The sequence below is a fragment of the Pezoporus flaviventris genome, unplaced genomic scaffold (genome assembly GCF_033815535.1).
Source record: "Pezoporus flaviventris isolate CSIRO_AGI_PZ_B2104156 unplaced genomic scaffold, CSIRO_AGI_Pfla_v1 ptg000007l, whole genome shotgun sequence".
In the NCBI taxonomy this organism is placed as follows: Eukaryota; Metazoa; Chordata; class Aves; order Psittaciformes; family Psittacidae; genus Pezoporus; species Pezoporus flaviventris.
In genome coordinates, this window is record NW_026892555.1 from 44,370,192 (window position 1) to 44,388,662 (window position 18,471).

General features: G+C 40.3%; 1 protein-coding gene across 1 annotated transcript in view; it reads left to right on the top strand.

Annotated features, from left to right (window-relative positions):
* Window positions 1-621: 621 nt before the first annotated feature.
* B4GALT6 (beta-1,4-galactosyltransferase 6) overlaps window positions 622-18,471 on the top strand; it is a 32,804-nt gene continuing 14,954 nt past the window's right edge. The window contains exons 1-3 of the mRNA XM_061448596.1: window positions 622-901; window positions 16,940-17,056; window positions 17,412-17,525. Coding sequence (XP_061304580.1) covers window positions 787-901; window positions 16,940-17,056; window positions 17,412-17,525 — 346 coding nt within the window. The 5' untranslated portion in view covers window positions 622-786. The remainder of the gene's footprint in view (window positions 902-16,939; window positions 17,057-17,411; window positions 17,526-18,471) is intronic.

Genomic DNA, 18,471 nt, shown 5'->3' on the forward strand with positions numbered 1-18,471 from the left:
AGCGGGCTCGCTTCTCCCTGTCCTCCTATTGGTTCGGAGCGCAGGGCCGCGCGCGCGCCGCCGCCGCAGCATAGCGTCGGCACAACCGTCGGCACAACCGTCGGCGGTCCCCCGCCCCTCCCGCCTTAAGGCTGCTCCGGCGGGGCGCGCGCCCGCCGCAGTCCTGCAGTGCCGCTGCCGCCGCTGCGCCGGGGCTCGCGCACGCTCCAACCGCCGCAGTAGCCGGGTCTCGGCGGGGCGGGGCCGGGTTAGGGCTGTGCCGCGCGGTTGCAGTGCGCGCTCCCCGCCGGTGCGGGAGGAGAGGCGGGAGCGGCGGGGCTGGGCCGGGCCGGGCCGGGCCCCGAGGTGACTGCCCGCCGGCAGCGGGGATGCTGCCGCCGCTACCGCCGCCGCCGCTTGTGAGGGGGCACCAGGCGGGAGAGCGGGCGGCCGGCGGCATGAGCAGCGGCGGGAACATTCCGCGAGCCCCGCGGCAGCGCTAGGGGCCCCTCCCCGCTCCGGCCGCCACCTGCGAGCCGCGGCGGCGGGCTCAGCGCAAAGGAAGGCAGGGCCCCTCCGGCCGGCCGGCCGTGAGGGGGCCAGCCACAGAGCGCTGCCGCCGCTTCTCCCCCGCTCCCGGGGAGGCGGCGGGAGTTGAGGGAGGGAGGGAGGAAGGGGCCGAGCAGAGTCCCCTCGCCGCCTTCTTGCTGCCCGATTCATGGGAGGAGAGGGCCGCTTCCCTCTGGGAAGCCCCGCTGCGGCTCTCTGGGATTGAGCGGAGCGGCCGGCCGCCGGCGCGGAGAGAGGATGCCACTTTTCCGGAAGGTGCTGCGGGTTTCCAATCGCTCCATGCTCGCGTTCATCTTCTTCTTCTCCTTTTCCTCTTCCTGCCTCTACTTCATCTATGTGGCCCCCGGGATCGGTGAGTCGGGAGCCGTCCCCTCGGGGGGATGTGAGGGCGGGGTGGGGCTCCAAGAGCCGGGGGGCGGCGGGTGCTGCGGGGCGGCTTCGGCTGTGCACACTCCTCCTCCCCGCCCGCTTACCCCGGCCTGTCACGGCGGGCACCGCGGCGGGTAGACGAGGGACGTCTCGGGTATGGAAACGCGAGCCCTCCGCTGCCGAGGGAGGGTCTGGGCGGGCTGGCGAGGGCCGTCGCAGCGGCGGTAACGCATGTGTTAATCCCACATCTTTGTTCTGTGGATTTCAAACGCTCTAGAAGATTCAGTTGCTATCGCGAGCTAGGTGAATGATGTTCTTGGTTTACCAGGATGGAAAAGTGGGGCAAGAAAGCACCTCGCCGTTTCGTCGTGTTATAAATTTATGGTAGGAACCAGGAATGAACTGCGAAGCTGCCTGCTGGAGTCACTTGAATGAATTCATCTTAAAGTCATTAGTAACCGCGTTAATAATAAAGCATGTGTGAACAGAAATTAAGAATCAGTTTGAATATTTGTTATTTATTTCTGTCAGTGGTATCTCTCTTCACAGTTTTACAGTTTTGTTAACTTCCACTTCTGAACGAACCATTTCAGAGGGGAAACAAGTCTTTTCTTTTAGAAAAGCTATGTAAAATAACACTGCAAGTCTGGTTGGACAAAAAAAAAAACAAAACACACTCTTTTCCTTGGTGTGCTTTTTGAGAGACCATCATCAGGCTTTTTCTTGCTGCATGATCATTTCAGACCTGGTTAGCCTTAGCCCTGAGCTAAGGCAAGTGGTATCAGGTATGGTGCCCTGTGGTGTTTCAGTGTGGTGGGTATCTATTAGCTAGGCAATGTTTTCCTTTTTTTCCAGGAAACAGTCACTTTTTCCTGCACTTTCCTTGCTTATAGAGTGCTACCCAAATACCTGTAAACCTGTCTTGATCCTTGTCCCCAGTGCTTAAAACTCTGCCGTCATTACTACAAAATGTCCATGTTGATTTGACCGCTGAATCTGCATGAATTGTTTCCCGTTCACTGGTATCTTTCTGCTGTTTGGCTTCCTATTGTTCACAATCTTCTCTTTAGCTTATAAACTCTTTCAAGATGTAGTTACTTTTCCCATGTGTACAGTATTTTATACAGTATTGACATACCTGTTAGTTGTTCTTACAGTTCAAATAAATACAAAAAGAATATTAGGGAATGTGTCATGGGTTGGAGTTCTTGAACTGGGGTTCAGTGTTTCCCTGCTGAAAGGGATGTAATTGCAAGTGAGAGAAGGATGCTGCTAGGGTCCATTTGGACATTTTAGTTCTCTGGGACAAGAGTGCAGTATCAGAGTGGACTTAATTATAAGCAGTTGGTATATGATTTAGAAAGCGAAGTTCAGCTTCCACATCTTTGTAAGTAAATGAACCTATTTGCATCTTACATAATGCATGCAGTTGGAGTTTTACTTCCTTATTTAAATGTTTCTTCTTCAATGGGTATCTTGGAAGTGCGTCCTCTTATTACTAAGCAATGCTTATGCAGTACCATGTTTAGAATTGGAGCCTCTAGTGATGAGGCTTCTCTCTTGCTGCTCAGGTATTGGGGTTTACACGTCTGTTCAGTTTCCACTGTACCAGGAGTGAACTTAAATCAACAATGTGCACCAAAAGTATTCCTGCGGGAGGTTAGTTAGGTCTGATTAACTGTAAGGAAAAAAATTATACTCAAATTGGTCTCTCTTGCTATTTCAGATGTATATACTGCAGTTAGCTCTCAGGCAGTGGTTTAGCAATACAGAAATCTTCTGTAGTTATATGAGTTTTTGAGATTACAGCTCTTTCCGGTGATCAGTCAATGAGGTGCTGCCCTAAGTGTATGCAGTTGTGTTGTGAGGTTGTCTGTCTTAAACCAAACCCCTACAATACTGGAGTTACTCTTTGTGGCACTTCTTGGATCCAGTTTGAAATGCTATCGTGCTGTTCTGGTCTTACTGAGGGAGAGAATATAGAAAATGGGAAATGAAGGAGCAGTAGGAAAGTTTTTACACTGTTAACCTCTCGGCTTCCAGATGTGATGCTGATTTTCCATGAGTTTGCTACTGTAAAATGTTACTGTGTAGAATGGTCAAAAGAAGGTCAGATATTATCTTAAAACTAACAGGCATCTTTGCAGTATTTTTGGAAAAATGTAATTTGTAAGAATGTAAGACTATCAAAAACCCCAGTAACACTCCAACCCCCAAATTTATAGGCAGATGATTTGTCTAATAATCCTATGCTGTATGCTCATGCTGTTTGCATATTGTGGTAGAATAGAATAGACTGTTTCAGTGTGCTTGCTTCTTTCCACTGAGTGTGATGAAATAGGTGTACCCAAGTCAAATGTGATTTTGTGTGTGTGTGTGTGTGTGTGTGTGTGTGGAGAGGAGAGCTTAAGCTTGTGGAAGTTCAGCCACTTTACCTGTTGGCAGCTTTCAAGGAAACATATTCTGCAGTTATCATAAATGGGTACACTGTCAATTTATGTGTACAGGTGTTTTTGTGAAGGTATTTTGGTTCATCAGAACACTTCCACAAGAATTCGTAGGTCACAGTGGCAGAGAGGAGGAAAATTCTGATTGTACTGTAGGGAACTGGAGCTGCTCCCTGGCTGGTTTCTCTTCCTAGTGGTCAGAGGAACTGAGAAGAGAGGGAGACATTGGGCTCCCAAATATTTGATAAAGCATCAGTGTACCAGACAGTGGGAGGGGAGAAAAAAGTGGGTTATGTAGGAGAATGACTTCCTGAGAGGTCAAAGCTGACTGAAAATTTGAATTCTTATGGGTTCATAGAGCAGGCTTCCCTCCTAGCAAGCAGGTCATGAATTATCAAAGGGGGGAGATGTCTGCACAAGTAATATCTTAGCACTAGAAGAATTCTCAAAGAAGTCATTATCACATACATTCTGTCCTTCATGCAAATTAGAAAATAAGTTTTCTTTTTTTTTTTTCTTTTTTTTTTTTTTTTTGGCGAAATTGCAGATTTTGTGACAAATGCAGTTTGGGTCAATTTGAAATACTGACAGTTTGTTTAGAGGGGGAAAAAACTTATTTTAAGGTATTTAATTATATCTATTTGAAATTTTTTATTTGCACATTAATTGTTTGTATATAACTTTGTTTTTGTAGAGGCCTCAGAATGTTACTTCTTTGGGAAATAGAAACTTGTTATCCCATGTATTTCAGAATATGAGGAGAGGAAAAGCATTTAAATTTCAGGTTTTCAGACAATTTGTGTTTTGAGATTAAGATATTAATATAATATTCCACATAATATAAAAATACAATGTATATATGGTTGAGAATAGTTCATACACTATGTTGGGGTAGTTCATGTGCATCCTTTCCTCTCTTCTCTAAGAACAGAAGATGGGATCAGGTAGATAAGGCTGCATCCCAGTGGCCTTTTGATAGGCAGAGGAGGCCAAACACAGGCTGATTTCTGAGGGCTGTTTAGAGAAGAAATATTTTTCTGATTTTCATTTTTCCTGTTTACTTGAATGAATGTTTTGAAGCAAAACCGAAAGGGTAGGATGGCAAGGTAAAATGGTAGAGAACATTTTTGATGTCTCAAATTTCAGAATCTTGTTTAAATACTTATATGTGATAGTATCAAGTATTTGATGGAAGCAGGCAACAGGTGCTGCTTCCCCAGAAAGACCTATTTTCTGATAGCACTTCACCTGGTGCTCCTTTTGTGGAACCTGAAATGAAAAGATACAAACTGAAGTTGCTGGTTTTGAATTAGTCAGTGAAGGTGGCCTGTGATTCTGAAACTTCACTGGAAGTTACAAATATCCATGTGTGCTGCAGTTACAGACTGAAGAAGCTAACTGAAAGCAGGAATCTTAGACACCGATACGTTCTTTTTCATTGTTGTAGATAACAGTACTGATAAATGGGACTTAGTCTATGTCTGGTGTTGACAGCTATTCAGAACCTATTTAGGTTCAAGTTTACATCACAGGAAGGATCTAGAGATGAGGACAATTAGACAAAGTAGGAAGGGAGGGGTGACCAAGAAAGAGCATTTACTGATCTTATTTCACTGCCAAGCCAATATGAGTATTCCCAGATAATTTTTGTTTCTTTGCTTTTCCCATTTTCTATCAGCATCATAACTGGAATCACATTGGACAACATAACTGATCTGAGAAAATGTTCTCTTACTTATCTCTGGGTTATTCCTTTCTGGATGACTGCAGTAGAGAACTTTTACCAGATTGGGTGTAGTACCTTAGAGCTCTCAATAATGTAGTCAATTGCAGTCTAACTTAGGTAGCTTGGACATGATGACCTCTGTAGTTTTATAAGAACTAGTTACAGAACAGCAATTAGGGAAGATGCAGCTTGTCTTTGACATCAGTAGCTAGAAATCCTGAATGGTGGAATAACATTAAGGGGGAAAAACAACCACTATTTTCTCTATTCTGGTCTTCTGCTTCTCTTATTAAAACTTTTTACTACTTCTCTGGCAATTCTAACCAAAGGGCAGGTGTGCAGGCTGGGTGGTGGAACTTAGAAACACCTCCATTGGTTTTAGCTCACAATTTGTTATCTATTTTATATTCTGTTTTTGGGAAATAATTCCTAATACTCCTTTTTGAACTTGTGCAGAAATGGAAGAAAGAGCTAAATGTGCTATAGCAAGATAAATGGTTGCCGGGTTTCCAGGTGCTGAGCCTGTGGATATGGGCACAGCCTTTGTGCTAATATTCTTTGTTCCTGGCATCTGTGGCAGTTGAGGTATTTCTAAAGACCTGCTGTTTGATCAGAGAATGATTTAGATTGGCAGGGACCTCTGCAAGTCATCTGATCCAACCTCCTGCTGAAAGCAGATCCTACCAGATCTAATTGCTGAGGGCCGTGTCCAGTTGAGTTTTGAATAACTCCAGGGATGGAGGTTCTGTAGGCTCCCTGGGAAATCTGTTCCACTGTTTGACAACTGTAAGAAATATATAACTGTGATTTCCCATCTTGCACCTTGTGTAGGTTGCTAAGACGTACATCTTTTCTGTGTGTACCTTCAAGTGTTCAATTTAATCTCTCTAAACTTCTACTATATAGATGAAGACAGAAAAAAAAAAATCATCCTCTCCTTAGCCATTTCTACTTAAGACTATACATACCCATTTCTTTCTATTTTTACTTGTACATCATATGCTCCATCTTGGAGGTGTTCCTCTGGTATGTTAATGTCTGTCTCTTACTGGGATCCCCAAACTGGATGCGGTACCCCAAATAAGGTTTCGCAAGTTGCTGTTCAGAGGGAATAGTTGCTTCTATCAGTCTGCTGGTTATGCTGTTGCTAATACAGGATAGTATACATGTGTTTACCACAGTAATACACAGATGGTAATACTTCGAGGGTTTTGTGATAGAGCCTGTGTCTTCAAGGCAATAGGTTTAGTGCCATTCAAGGGCTGTACTGAAATTGAAATAATACAGCTACCCTGTTTTAAACAACAGAAATCATTTGCTACTCTCCTCCTTTGATGTTGTGTGGAAATATCGTCTGATAACAGGCTGCTGGTTTTTGCAGGATGTAGTAGATGTTCATGGTTTTTTTTGCTGCTGTTGCTGCTTTTTACTCCTTTCTAGGGAATTGTTCTCATGAGCCTCTTACAAGTTTCTTGACTGAAAGAAACTTGTCTGTCCCTGTTTCATAATTTGTATAGGGAAATGTCTGTACTACAGACTCCTGGTTGTTTTCGGGGAGCTGTTTTCAGCTATATTCCTTTATTCTTAAAGGGTTCATTTGGAGGCAAGAGTAACTTCATCTAGCTGCAGTGGTCTTTTTTTTTATCACATTACAGTTTTTCACTTCAGTTCTACAAATTGCAACCAAACCCTTTAACAAAAAAGTTTTAGTCACCTTTCTATGCGTGGGGTCTTCCCCTTATTTTTCTTGTGCAAAGAGGATTATGAGGCTTATACATTCTTCTGCTTGATCACTGATTTCCAGTGATCAGAAGTTTCTGAGTAATGGCTTGAGCTCATTATGAATTCAGGCATTTTCATAGGTAAGTTTTCTGCCTTATTCTGGGAGGTGCAAAGATTTTTCCATGATGTTGGTCCAGCACAGTCATTCCTAGCACCTGATGCTGAATAAATTATTGCAGTTCAGTCATTTATTACTGTCTTCCACTTTTACTAACAAATAAGCTTTGACTAAACATGCATATTTCTTTCTGAATCAGCTGTTTTGCACCTTTATCTGATAGTTTTCCTAAAGCCCTTAGGTATACTTAGTTATTAGTCAGGGAACTTGCCTGCATAAGATTTCATGAAGTATTCAGTTTGCAGTGTTGCTTTTAGTCAAGAAAGGGAAAATAATACAGGAACTTAGGGTGTGCAGCTAAGGGCAAGGTATGAGACCTCATGTGAAATCAGTTTTCACTTAAGCCAGCTAGTTGTTTGAATGAGTTCTCATCCTTTGAGGAGGAAAAACTCTATGCCCTGGAAAAATTTATTTGAACTGTGGTGCTTTACTGACATGGTCAAAGCTTTAACCAGTTCCACATTTGTCGTTGGTGAAAGTTGGCTTATTTACTGGCTTCTCATTAATAAGACTGTTTCTACAAATGACTATGTCTACTTGCTTTTCTACAGCTGTTAGTCTGTTTTGGGTAATCTTTCGTATTCAAATTATGCATTGATTTCATGGGAGCAGCATGCAATGACTGTGCGTTGTGTGGGATCCAGTGCTAGATTCTTACGAATACAGTGCAGAGATTGATGTCAGGACTTGCAGGTACAAAAGCTGGTTTGTCTTTTTCTTTTTTTTTTCTAAATTGAATTTATGATGGTACTTGGAATATTTGATACTACACTTTTCAATTTTTGCCAGTAACTGAACTGATTAAAACAAAATTCTGGAACAACTGGCAAAGCTTAGGCTTAAAATGTCACTATAAAACCATTTAATAGTTGATGTTCAAAACTGACCTGCCTTACAACAGTCTTCATTGAACAAATTAAGGGAAGACTGTGTGGAGACCTTATAGCAGCCTTCCAGTATCTGAAGGGGGTCTATAGGGATGCTGGGGAGGGACTCTTCATTAGGGACTGTAGTGATAGGACAAGGGGTAATGGGTTAAAACTTAAACAGGGGGAGTTTAGATTGGATATAAGGAGGAAATTTTTTCCTGTTAGGGTAGTGAGGCACTGGAATAGGTTGCCCAGGGAGGTTGTGAATGCTTCATCCCTGGCAGTGTTCAAGACCAGGTTGGACGAGGCCTTGGGTGATATGATTTAGTGTGAGGTGTCCCTGCCCATGGCAGGGGGGTTGGAACTAGATGCTCTGAAGGTCCTTTCCAACCCTAACTATTCTATGATTCTAAATGTCTTAGTGAAATTTAGTTATGTATTTTAAAGTTGAAAATTTGTTAAAATAGTAGAAATTCAAGGAAAAATATTTGCTTTCCTGATTCAATTTGTATTGAGTGGAGGGAAAAACCAAACCAAATAAATAAGTTGTGTTGTTGGTGGTTGCAGCAATGCCGAGTTTTAAATTTCTGTAGGATACTGTTTCAGAATTAAATACTGAGTTATTTCTGACTTGCTATATAATCAGCTAATAGCCTGAGACTGGAGGATAGAATAATACCAAAGGTGTTAGAACACTGTATCATTTATCATGCATAAATACATTGCTGAAAAAATTTTAAGTTGTTTCTTTTTCTTCACCTATAAATGGAGACTTGATCAATGATATTTTCTCATTTACCGTATATAATATATATAAAATACATATAAAATAAATAGTGAACTGGGTTTTATTCAATTCCTCAAACTTGCAGTCAGAGGACTCATCCATTCGGCACGTCCTTTGTGTCAGCGAGTATACAGAGATTATCTGGAGTATTGAAAAAAAAAAAGACCCCAATCAAACCAAATCACAACTAAAAACAATATTGAAGCCTCTGTTTTGTAGCTAATACAGATTCATCCGCCTGCACCATATGAATGATCCCTATTAGCCTCCAGAAACACTGGTAGTTTTTGGTATTTTCAGTAGATTGAGGTGATTGATCTCTCTCTCTAATGTATTTTCCCTACAAGGAAGTGTACATATGCAGGCTCAAATGCAGTCTCACCATCCCTATGAAAGAGGTTTGAATTTATTATTAAATTGATATTAGTGCAAAATTGATATTAAATATTCAACAACAAATGAAGTAAAAAATGTTTCAAGGCATACTGGTTTTTGCCTTTTTTCTAGTTGTTACATATGTTTTAAAACCAACTTCTGATTAACAACAAATGTGTAAAATAAATAAAATCCTATGGAAGCTGAGCACTTGCTATAGGATTTATCTGTGTTCACTGTAAATTTCAGTTTGTGAATAGGAGCCAGTTTACAGCAATCTTACATTACTTTGAGTATCGTTCTTCACTGCAAAATTGTTTCATAAATCTGTTTTGCAGACTAAAGTTCCTATCCTGTAGTTATGGAAAATATTCCTAGCTCCTAGAATTGTGACTATGATGTTTTAGAAGCAATCTTCAGCTAAACTCTATGTAGTGTATATTTAGATTAGTTTTAGAATTTAATATTTAACTCTTTTGTGTTAATTTGCCATGCACTACTCTGCCAGTAGTGTATTTATAACTTTAGGATTGCTAAGAATAGTATCATATAACCTTGAGATGCGAAGAGATCCTTGTGGGACTTGTTCTAGAAATGTACCCATGAGATGATTGCCCATTTACAACTACTAGCGGAGAACTTTCTGTTAACCCATTCAAATCCATGTCAATTTTTATGCAATGTGTTGAATGTGCTTTTCAGAAGTCCTGTGAAAAAAGGTGGTGACTTGCAGATCAGTAACTTTAGGGACAATGATCATTTGGCAGGACCTATTTTCTGTATAGCTGTGTTTATTGCATTTGAATTTTGCAGGGTCCCTGGATTCTCTAATAAGTATTTATTATCTGAGCTTTCAATATTTATTTATTTTTTTTTTACTCCTCCTTTCCTCCCTCTCCTCCACCTTCCTCCCTCTGCCTTCCTGGAAGATCAGTGTATAATGTTTAATGTTGCTACAGCTGTTCTGATGATAATCTTCTCACTTATTCAGTATAGAGGGTGCTAAGTCTTTTTGCTAATTGATTTGAAAGTGTTCTTGAGGTAAGGCTTCCCTCTGTATGTGTGTTTTTCCTTTTTTTTTTTTCCCTGATAAAAACTGTATTTTAAAATTAAATTAATGATTTGTAAATCTGTTCATCTTTTCTTCATTGGCATTTAAGAAATCATAGTTTGTAATCATTGATCTGATTTTACCTTCAGTTCTATTGTATACTGTACTGCGCTGATTGCTTCTAAGAGCATGGGACATGGTTTTGGCTTTGCTTTGGTGTATGTGTACAGCATGGTAAATTACTGAGCTTCTGTATAAAAATGAGTTTTATGCTTTTTGTGTCAAGCTAAAGGATGATAAACTAATGTAGTATTGTGAGAAGTGCCTTGATTTTTGGAAGGAGCTTGATTCCCTAACTGACAGTGGTCCATCAATGAGACCTTTTTCTTTAAAACGGGTATAAATAGTCCTTGGGTGAGTATTTAAATAATAGGAATGATGTAAAACATTGAGCCATTTTACCATATATTTTTTATATTTTAAGAATTGATGCATTCCCTCCCCTCAATGGTCTAACACATAAAACTGTTATTAGCTAGTGAGCTATAAAACTGGAGACAAATAATGATCCATCTGACTTTTTTAACATCTCTTCGGAAATACAGGATGATCCCTTTAATGCCCTAATGTAATTTCTCAGAATTAGCTTTAAATAATGCACTAAACCGAAGACTTTTGATGACTGACATGTAGCTGTGTGTCCATGATTGCTGATAAAGATCTGGATCGATTGCTGGTGAAAATCCTTATTAGGTATGAGGTTGTTTTCACAGTGAAGGTGTATCATTGAGTATGGTATATATTCCAGGGTGTCCTATATGGGTGTGCTGTTCTAGATCCTGCGCTGTGCTTCCCATTTGCTTACCTTGTAAACTGTGAAACAGCCTGGATTGTATGTTTCTTGAATCATTAGTGCTGTTTCTCTCTTCCCATGTAACATGAATAAAACTAGTTCTAGGTGGTTACATTGTTAGGTGTTTTCAGTGTTAAATGTGAAATTTTGCCTTCCTGGTTTGTGCATTGCCTTGTACTTTGACAGGAGTGATGGTTGGTACAAATGCAGAGAGATGATAGTGGAAGAAAATCACACAATAGTTGAGATTGGATAGGCCCTCTAGAGGTCTTCTGGTCTAAACCTGCCTGGCGTAGACCACCTGCTCAAGCAGAGACAACTGGAGCCAGTTGCTCAGGACTATTTCCAAACAGCTTTGCGTGTCTCTGACGATGGAGGTTCTGCAACCTCCGTGAGCAACCTGTGCCAGTGCTCTGCCACCCTCACAATTAAGAATTGTTTTCTGATGTTCAGGTGAAACCTCTTGTGTTTCAGTTTGTGCCTGTTGTCTCTGATCCTGTCACTGCTCACCCCTGAAAAGAGCCTGTCCTTGTTGTCTTTGCACCCTCTCTTCATATATATTATATACATATACACCCCCCCTTTATATACATTAATATGATCCCCTTGAGCTTTCTTCAGGTTGAACAGTTCCAGCTCTCTCAGCCTTTCATCATAGGAGAGATGCTCCAATCCCTTTTGTCTTCTTCATGGCCTTTTCTTGCACTGTCTCTAGTATGTCCGTATCTCTGTTACATTGTGGAGCCCAGAACTGAGCACATTACTCCAGATGCAGCTTTACCAGTCCTGAGTGAGGGTTGGGAAGGATCACCTCAACCTGCTGGCGACATTGTTCCTGATGCAACCCAGGATGCCATCTGCCTTCTTTGTAGCAGTGGCATATTGCTGGCTCATGTTCAACTTGGTGTCCACCAGGACCTCCAAGGCCTGTTCTGGCAAGCGGTTTTCCAACATGTACTGGTGCATGGGGTGGTTCTTCCCCAGGTGCAGGACTTTGCACTCCTCCTTGTTGAACTTCATGAGGCTCCTTTCAGCCCATTTCTCCAGCCTGTTCAAGTTTCTGTGGCATATCAGCTACTTATACCAGTTTTATCTTGTAAATGAACTTTGAGGCTACACTTTGCCCCACCATTCAGATCACTGATGAAGATACTGGGTATACTGCTAGTCACTGGCCTTATATTCATTGGGAGAGTGCTCTCTTGAGCTGCAAGGAGGTGATCCTTGAATATTATTCAGCTTTCTTGCTTCCCTCTTCCTTTGAGGGCTTTATCCTGTGCGACTCTTCTGAACAGATCTTTAAAAAGACCAGAGCATGCTTTCTTGAAGTCCAGGGTTCTGCAGTTATTTTTCCTCTTCCTTCCCCTAGGATCCTGAACGCCACCATCTCAAGGTCACAGCAGCCAAGGCTGTCTTTGATCTTCTCATCCCCAGTGAGCCCCTCCTTGATGAGTAGGAGGTCCAGCAAAGCACCTCTCTCACTGGCTCCTTTATCACTTGTGTCAGGAAGTTACCATCAGTGCACTCCAGGAAACTCTTGGTCTGCTTTTATCTGTCTGCGTTTTTCCCTCCAGCTGAGATTGGCATGGTTGAAGTCTTGGAAGCAGGACTTGGCTGCTCTCATATCTGTAGAGGGCATGCTCCAGCTGCTTTTCCACTATGGTGTCACCTTTAATCCTAACTCATAAATTCCCATTTGGGTCCTCTTCCATCCCCAAGCAGAGCTCCACAAAGGGTGACTCTTCCTCCTTGTTTTCCCTTCCTGTCCTCCCTAACCAGCCTGTATCACTCTACTGCAATGCTCCAGTCATGGGAGGCATCCCCCTATGCCTCTCATCCCAATCAGTTTGTAGCCCTGGAACTGTATACAGATCTCCAAGTCATCATGTTTATTCCCCATATTGAGTGCATTAGTATTCAGGCACCTGAGGGGTACCTCAGCATGTCATATTCATGACAGCATAAGTAAGATGTGTGAAAACTTGTGCGACGCTCAGGAAGATAGCCAGTGCTAACAGCTGAAAAGAGGATTGCAGTGGAAGTCATCAAACTCCAACCCTTGGTATTCTGCTGTCAGTTTTCTTCCCTCACCACACTAACAGAAAAGATGTATTTTTGTTATGCTTCTGGCCAGTGTGGATTATCTTGAATGCTTTACTGCTGTCACTGCTGGGTGGTGTGACATGTGAACTATGTCATTTTTCTCAGGTTTTTGCCAACAGACCTGTGCCAGTAGATGAGATTTATTTTTAGGAATAAATTAATATCTTTGATTTTTCCCTGATGCTTTTAGCTTAAAAAGTAATTAATTTACTATTCAAGCATCTGCTAGTACCTAAGCAGCTGTTGTATGACAGTAGAATAAACTGATCAGGTCTGTACTCTAACTATGATTGTGTTGGAGACCCACATAGCTGGGGCAAAGAGTGCACAGAAAGGAAGATGGTTTACTGTGTTTATGTATTTATGTAGAGCTGGATAGTGAGTTGAGAAGATCAGGCAGGAAGAGGAGGTGTTGGGTTGGGGTAGACAAGAATAGCTTGATGAAAACATGGCAAGGTTAGATCTTCCTGTTAGAAAGAGCAGCTCTTGAATACTTAGGCCAAAGTGGCAGCAGAATTTACCTGATGTGTGTTTTTTTTGTTTTGTTGTTTTTTTTCTTGTTTTTTTTTAAATTATCTTTTCGTAATGCCTCCTTTTGAGAGAAATGTCTTCTCTAGCTTTGTCTCTCACAAAGCTCTCGTGTGTGCTGATTTTTCTCGTATTGCAGAAAAAGAAAGTTGTCCTTCAGCAAAGGGGAGATGCAGATACTTTTGCAGAAAATCCACTTTATCAAGTTTTATGTGTGCCTTATCTGGACTACAGTAAGGTTTCCCGTAGAAACTTAGAACACTTATATAGCACTCCCGACTTTTTTGTGGCTTTAATTGAAGTTCTTAGTCTCAGTTCTGTACTGTATCTGGTTCCTAAGACTTCAACGGTAGCATGTTTGAGCAGATGTTTTTCTAATATTCCTTGCAGTGGCTTCTAGAACAAATTTTTTGTCTCAGCTGTTTCAGGAGCAATGTTAGAGCGTATGCTTCTGGCTGTACAGTAATTTCTGTAACTGTGTGTGTAGTAAGTGACATCTGTCTAATTGCTGAATTGTTTGCAATCAATGTGATTTAGTAGCAAAAGAAATAAATTCCCAAGGCTGGTGAACTTGTAGGTAGAAGAAAACGTGATTTTTCTCATTAAGAAAAGTGGTATCAAGTATCATCAGTTTGAAGATAGGGGCTTGTGGTTTTGAGGATGAAAAGGAACAAGGACCATTAATGAAATTATTTATGGGCTATCAAAAAGAGGTCTAGGCATGGGTCTCTGGAGATACATGCCTTGGATTTTTGACCAAAATAGTGTTGATAAACGCAATGTTTTAGCTGTTGTGGCACAGTGCTTGCACAGCATGAAGGCTTTTCTGTTTCCCAGTCTGTCCCCCACAGTGACAAGAGGTTGGGAGGGGACAGCTGGCACAGCTGACCTGTGGTGACCAGAGGGATATTTCATACCATGTAATGTCTTGCTCAGCAATAAAACTGGTGGGTTGTTTTCCCCCCAAGTAGCTGTTGCCTAGGGACTGGCAGGACATCTGTCTCCTGGTAATGAGTTTGGTTGGGTTGTTTGTTTTTGCCTTTCATCACTTTTTTCCTTTGGATTGCTTTTCCCCCATTCCACTGCAGGGGAGTGAGCAAGCAACTGGGTTGTGGCTTGCCTGCCAGCAGGATCAACACACCACACTTGATATATGTGAATTAAGGTTATGTTTGTAGAAACCTGCTGTTCTACAGTCTTAAAAGCTCAGGTGACTTTGGGTTTTGCGATTGCATTAAAAAGGAGATACAGCACATAATATTCCAGAGGTTATCTTTGAAATCAGTATTTGCTAATTGATTTATATTAAAAATGAACATTATTTTAGTGCTGGAATATGGCAATTTTGAAGAAAGCTGAAGAAAAGAGTAATATGTGGGGAAAAGAGAAGGGAGGATACCAGTTTTTTGAAGTTTGCAGAAAGTCGTTCTTTGTTAATTAGGGAATTTTTTTCCTATTTGAAAGGCAAAAATCCACCTAGTTTTACTTTTAGGGAAGCCTTGAATTTTGAAAGCATTTGTTTGAAGGTAAATAATGTTTCTTGAAGATACAGATCAAATTGCTTTCGTGTTGATTCCTAAAGGAGAAGGTTTCTTGAGCAGGTAACTTCATATATGAATTCAAGAACTGTACATATGCCCTGAAGTACTTAATACAGACACCCTAAAAAAACGCAGAGTTTGAATGGAAAACTACAAACGTAAGAAAATAATTGAACCCTGATGTGCTACTTTACAGTGAATTGGGTTAGAGTTTCAAGTTTTTGTGCATATTTTCTTTAAGGGAATCTGAATGTTATGTGTTGTCTTGTGTCTAGTTGTCTTGGATCCTGGTAAATGTCATTCTTGTTGGATTTCCTACCTTTGCCATCAAGCCAAGTTTATAGGTTTTCTGTTTTGTTTCTGTTTTCATGGCGGTGGGGTGTTGGGACAATTTCGGGATCTTAGTAGCTGAGGAACTTTTTACACGTGTGTAAATTCTTGTTAACCAAAACAGGTAGTCATGCTGGCCAGGAGTTTGAGAATTACACAGCATGCATAGCAACTCACATGTTCAGAGCTTGTCTTTTAACTGATAATGTTCTTTGTTTTAATGAGGATTTCTTTGAAAGCTAGGAGGGTGTCTCCATTCATTTTCTTTAAAACAAAAAATTGTGGCATTTGCAAGTAATATTCCTTAAAAGGTTATGTTGATGATTGTATCTCTGTGGGTGTCGGTAGTATTGTTTGCTAATGTGGTAGAATTAGTCACTACATTTTCCTCTGGTAATGACCCAGTCCTTTATAAACATTTCTTTGTAACTCTAGTCACTTTGTGTTGTGCTGTAAGAAGATACCAACTGATCTGGAGTTTTTTTGTGTCATGCCAGTAGTGCTGGGTCATCTGATGAAGTGGAGTTCCTGAGATAATTTTCTAACTTTTTTTAATCTCTTTAGGCCGGTTTTAGCATTAATCTGTTGGTTTTTTTTGGCATGTTTAGTTCTTTCCTCCAGCGTCTCAGAGCATTTCTTAGGTTAGGATGGTTACTAGTTACAGTGACCTAAATATCTGCCAGACAAGTGAGTGCTTAACATAGGTGAAGTGACAGATGATCCCTTTGATCCTCTTTGCTACCCAGAGTAAAAACTGTTCTGTCAATGAAATTTGTCCTTCCCTTTACTTTTTGAGTTCTCATGGTCCTGAATAGACATTTGCTTATTCAGACATAAATGCAGCTTCTTTTTTGACTTACTCTCCTCTGTTTAGAACAAAGAGTTGTCTTGAGATCAGGTTTGGGGATTTGAGTGCAAGACTGAGACAGAGGAGTATTTCATGCTATTATTGTTAGTGAGTCCCTTAATTACTCAGATTGTTGATTTGCTCACCTTTGATGCCTATAATAAATATTTCACATATGATTATCAAGCATACTTTAAGATTGGCAATGATTTGTAGCAGTTGTATAATGAAACAGCTGTTAGGAGTGAATGAATAACAGTTTTCACTGAAAGTTGTATTAACTAATGAGTAAACAGGGGGACTATTTTATGGGACTATTTTTTATTGTCTAGACATTTTTTATAGCTACATATGACAGATGTAGCTACATTACCAATAAAAACGTTTTCTTAATTGTTTCTTGCCACTGTCATTTGCTTTTTGTAAGTTAAATAAAAGTGTCATCTAAGGTGTGTATTAAAGTTTTATAATTTGGGGGTTTTATATAGACCTGTGGTTGTTGTGCTGTTAGGTTTAACTTTTTGTGGATCTTTATCTTGAAGGATTGATGTTCATTAGCCATGGATTCAGACGCAGTAACAAATACTGAACACATTATAAATGGATGTTAATGTAAAATACCTTGTTTTAATTAAAATTCAAAATTTGCTTTTTGTTTTGTCAGCGAACACATATCTCTTTATGGTGCAAGCTCGTGGTATAATGTTGAGAGAAAATGTAAAAACAATAGGACACATGATCAGATTGTACACTAACAAAAATACTACACTGAATGGCACAGGTAAGAATATTTCTTCTTTAATTTTTAAAGGAGCTTTATGCAGGGGAGAAAAAAAGCCAAACCCTTACGGCATGTCTTCACTATGAAAAGCTAGACCCAAGTCCTACCTTTGTGTAATGGAAGTGAAGGTCAAATAGTTACTATTTATCAATTCACTTTAGTAGGAAATATTTGTCATAGTTGTAACAAAGGTATCTTGGTTTAATTGTTGTACCTTTAGTGCAGTAATTTTTTGTTTAGCTCTTTTTTTTTTTTTTTTTTAAATTATGCTGCTAGGAATGTTCTTACCTTCATGATGATATGTTAAATTCAGTGGTAACATAGTTTCTTACAAAAATCAATTCCTCTTTTTAAGACTATCCTGAAGGAAACAATTCTAGTGACTGTGTTGCTCAAACAACAATGTATCTTCCAGAAAACTTCACTTACTCTCCTTACCAGGCTTGTCCCGAGAAGCTGCCTTACATGAGTAAGTTTTAAACTCACCTTAATGTTTATCCAGTTAATTGGAGTGTACTAAAGCAAAGTACCATTATTTTAATATAAAATATCAATGTGGGGAGTTAAAATATATAGCAGAAAAGAATGAATATCTGAGAGTGGACAGCAATGCTTAGCAGAATTTTGCATGTAACCATTGCATTACTAAAGCTTTTGGCCTCTTTGCTAATATCTTAGTATGTTTTAAATTTTATTTACAAATTATTTTACTGTCTACAAGTTGATTGTTTAATCGCTTAATTAATATGTAGGAATAGTCTATTAAAAGTACCCATTCAGAGGTGCATATTTTGAGGAATAGTTAAAAATTTCTGTATTGGAAATGGTAGTCCTAATAGAGTGATTCATGAATCAGAAACTAGTTCTCAAAACTTCAGCAGCTAATCAGTATGTGGAATCAATGGAAAACTGAACAAGCTGGTGCAGAGAAGTGAGAAGTGATAGAGGTAAGAAGGTGCCAAAGCCTTGTCATAATGAATAAGTAGTACTTACATAACAAGTGGAAAGATGTGATCCTCAGGAAATTTTAAAATTAAGCTTTTGAACTCAGATGCTTAAGATCCTAAGCTGTTAAATGGAACTTGTTTAAGTAACCCTAATTTTATTTGTGTTTAAGCCTAGAATCAAACTTCTAGTTGTTTTGTTTGAAAGTTTAGTTGCAGCAGTGTCATGCAGAAATAAGAGACTGAATACCTTGGCACCACTGCTGTTTTGGTTTCCTGGGTTTTTATAAAACCTGTAACATTAGAGTTGTAGTAGTAGCAGTATTATCCCAATGTATGTAGAAGGCCTTATAAGCAGGTATTGCACAGTTAAAACTGTTACATAAATTGACATGTGAAGAGTTCCTTTGTGCGAGTCAGTGTCCTAAACCGGATTTAATAATACGGCTGAAATGCTGTTGGCATGTTTTT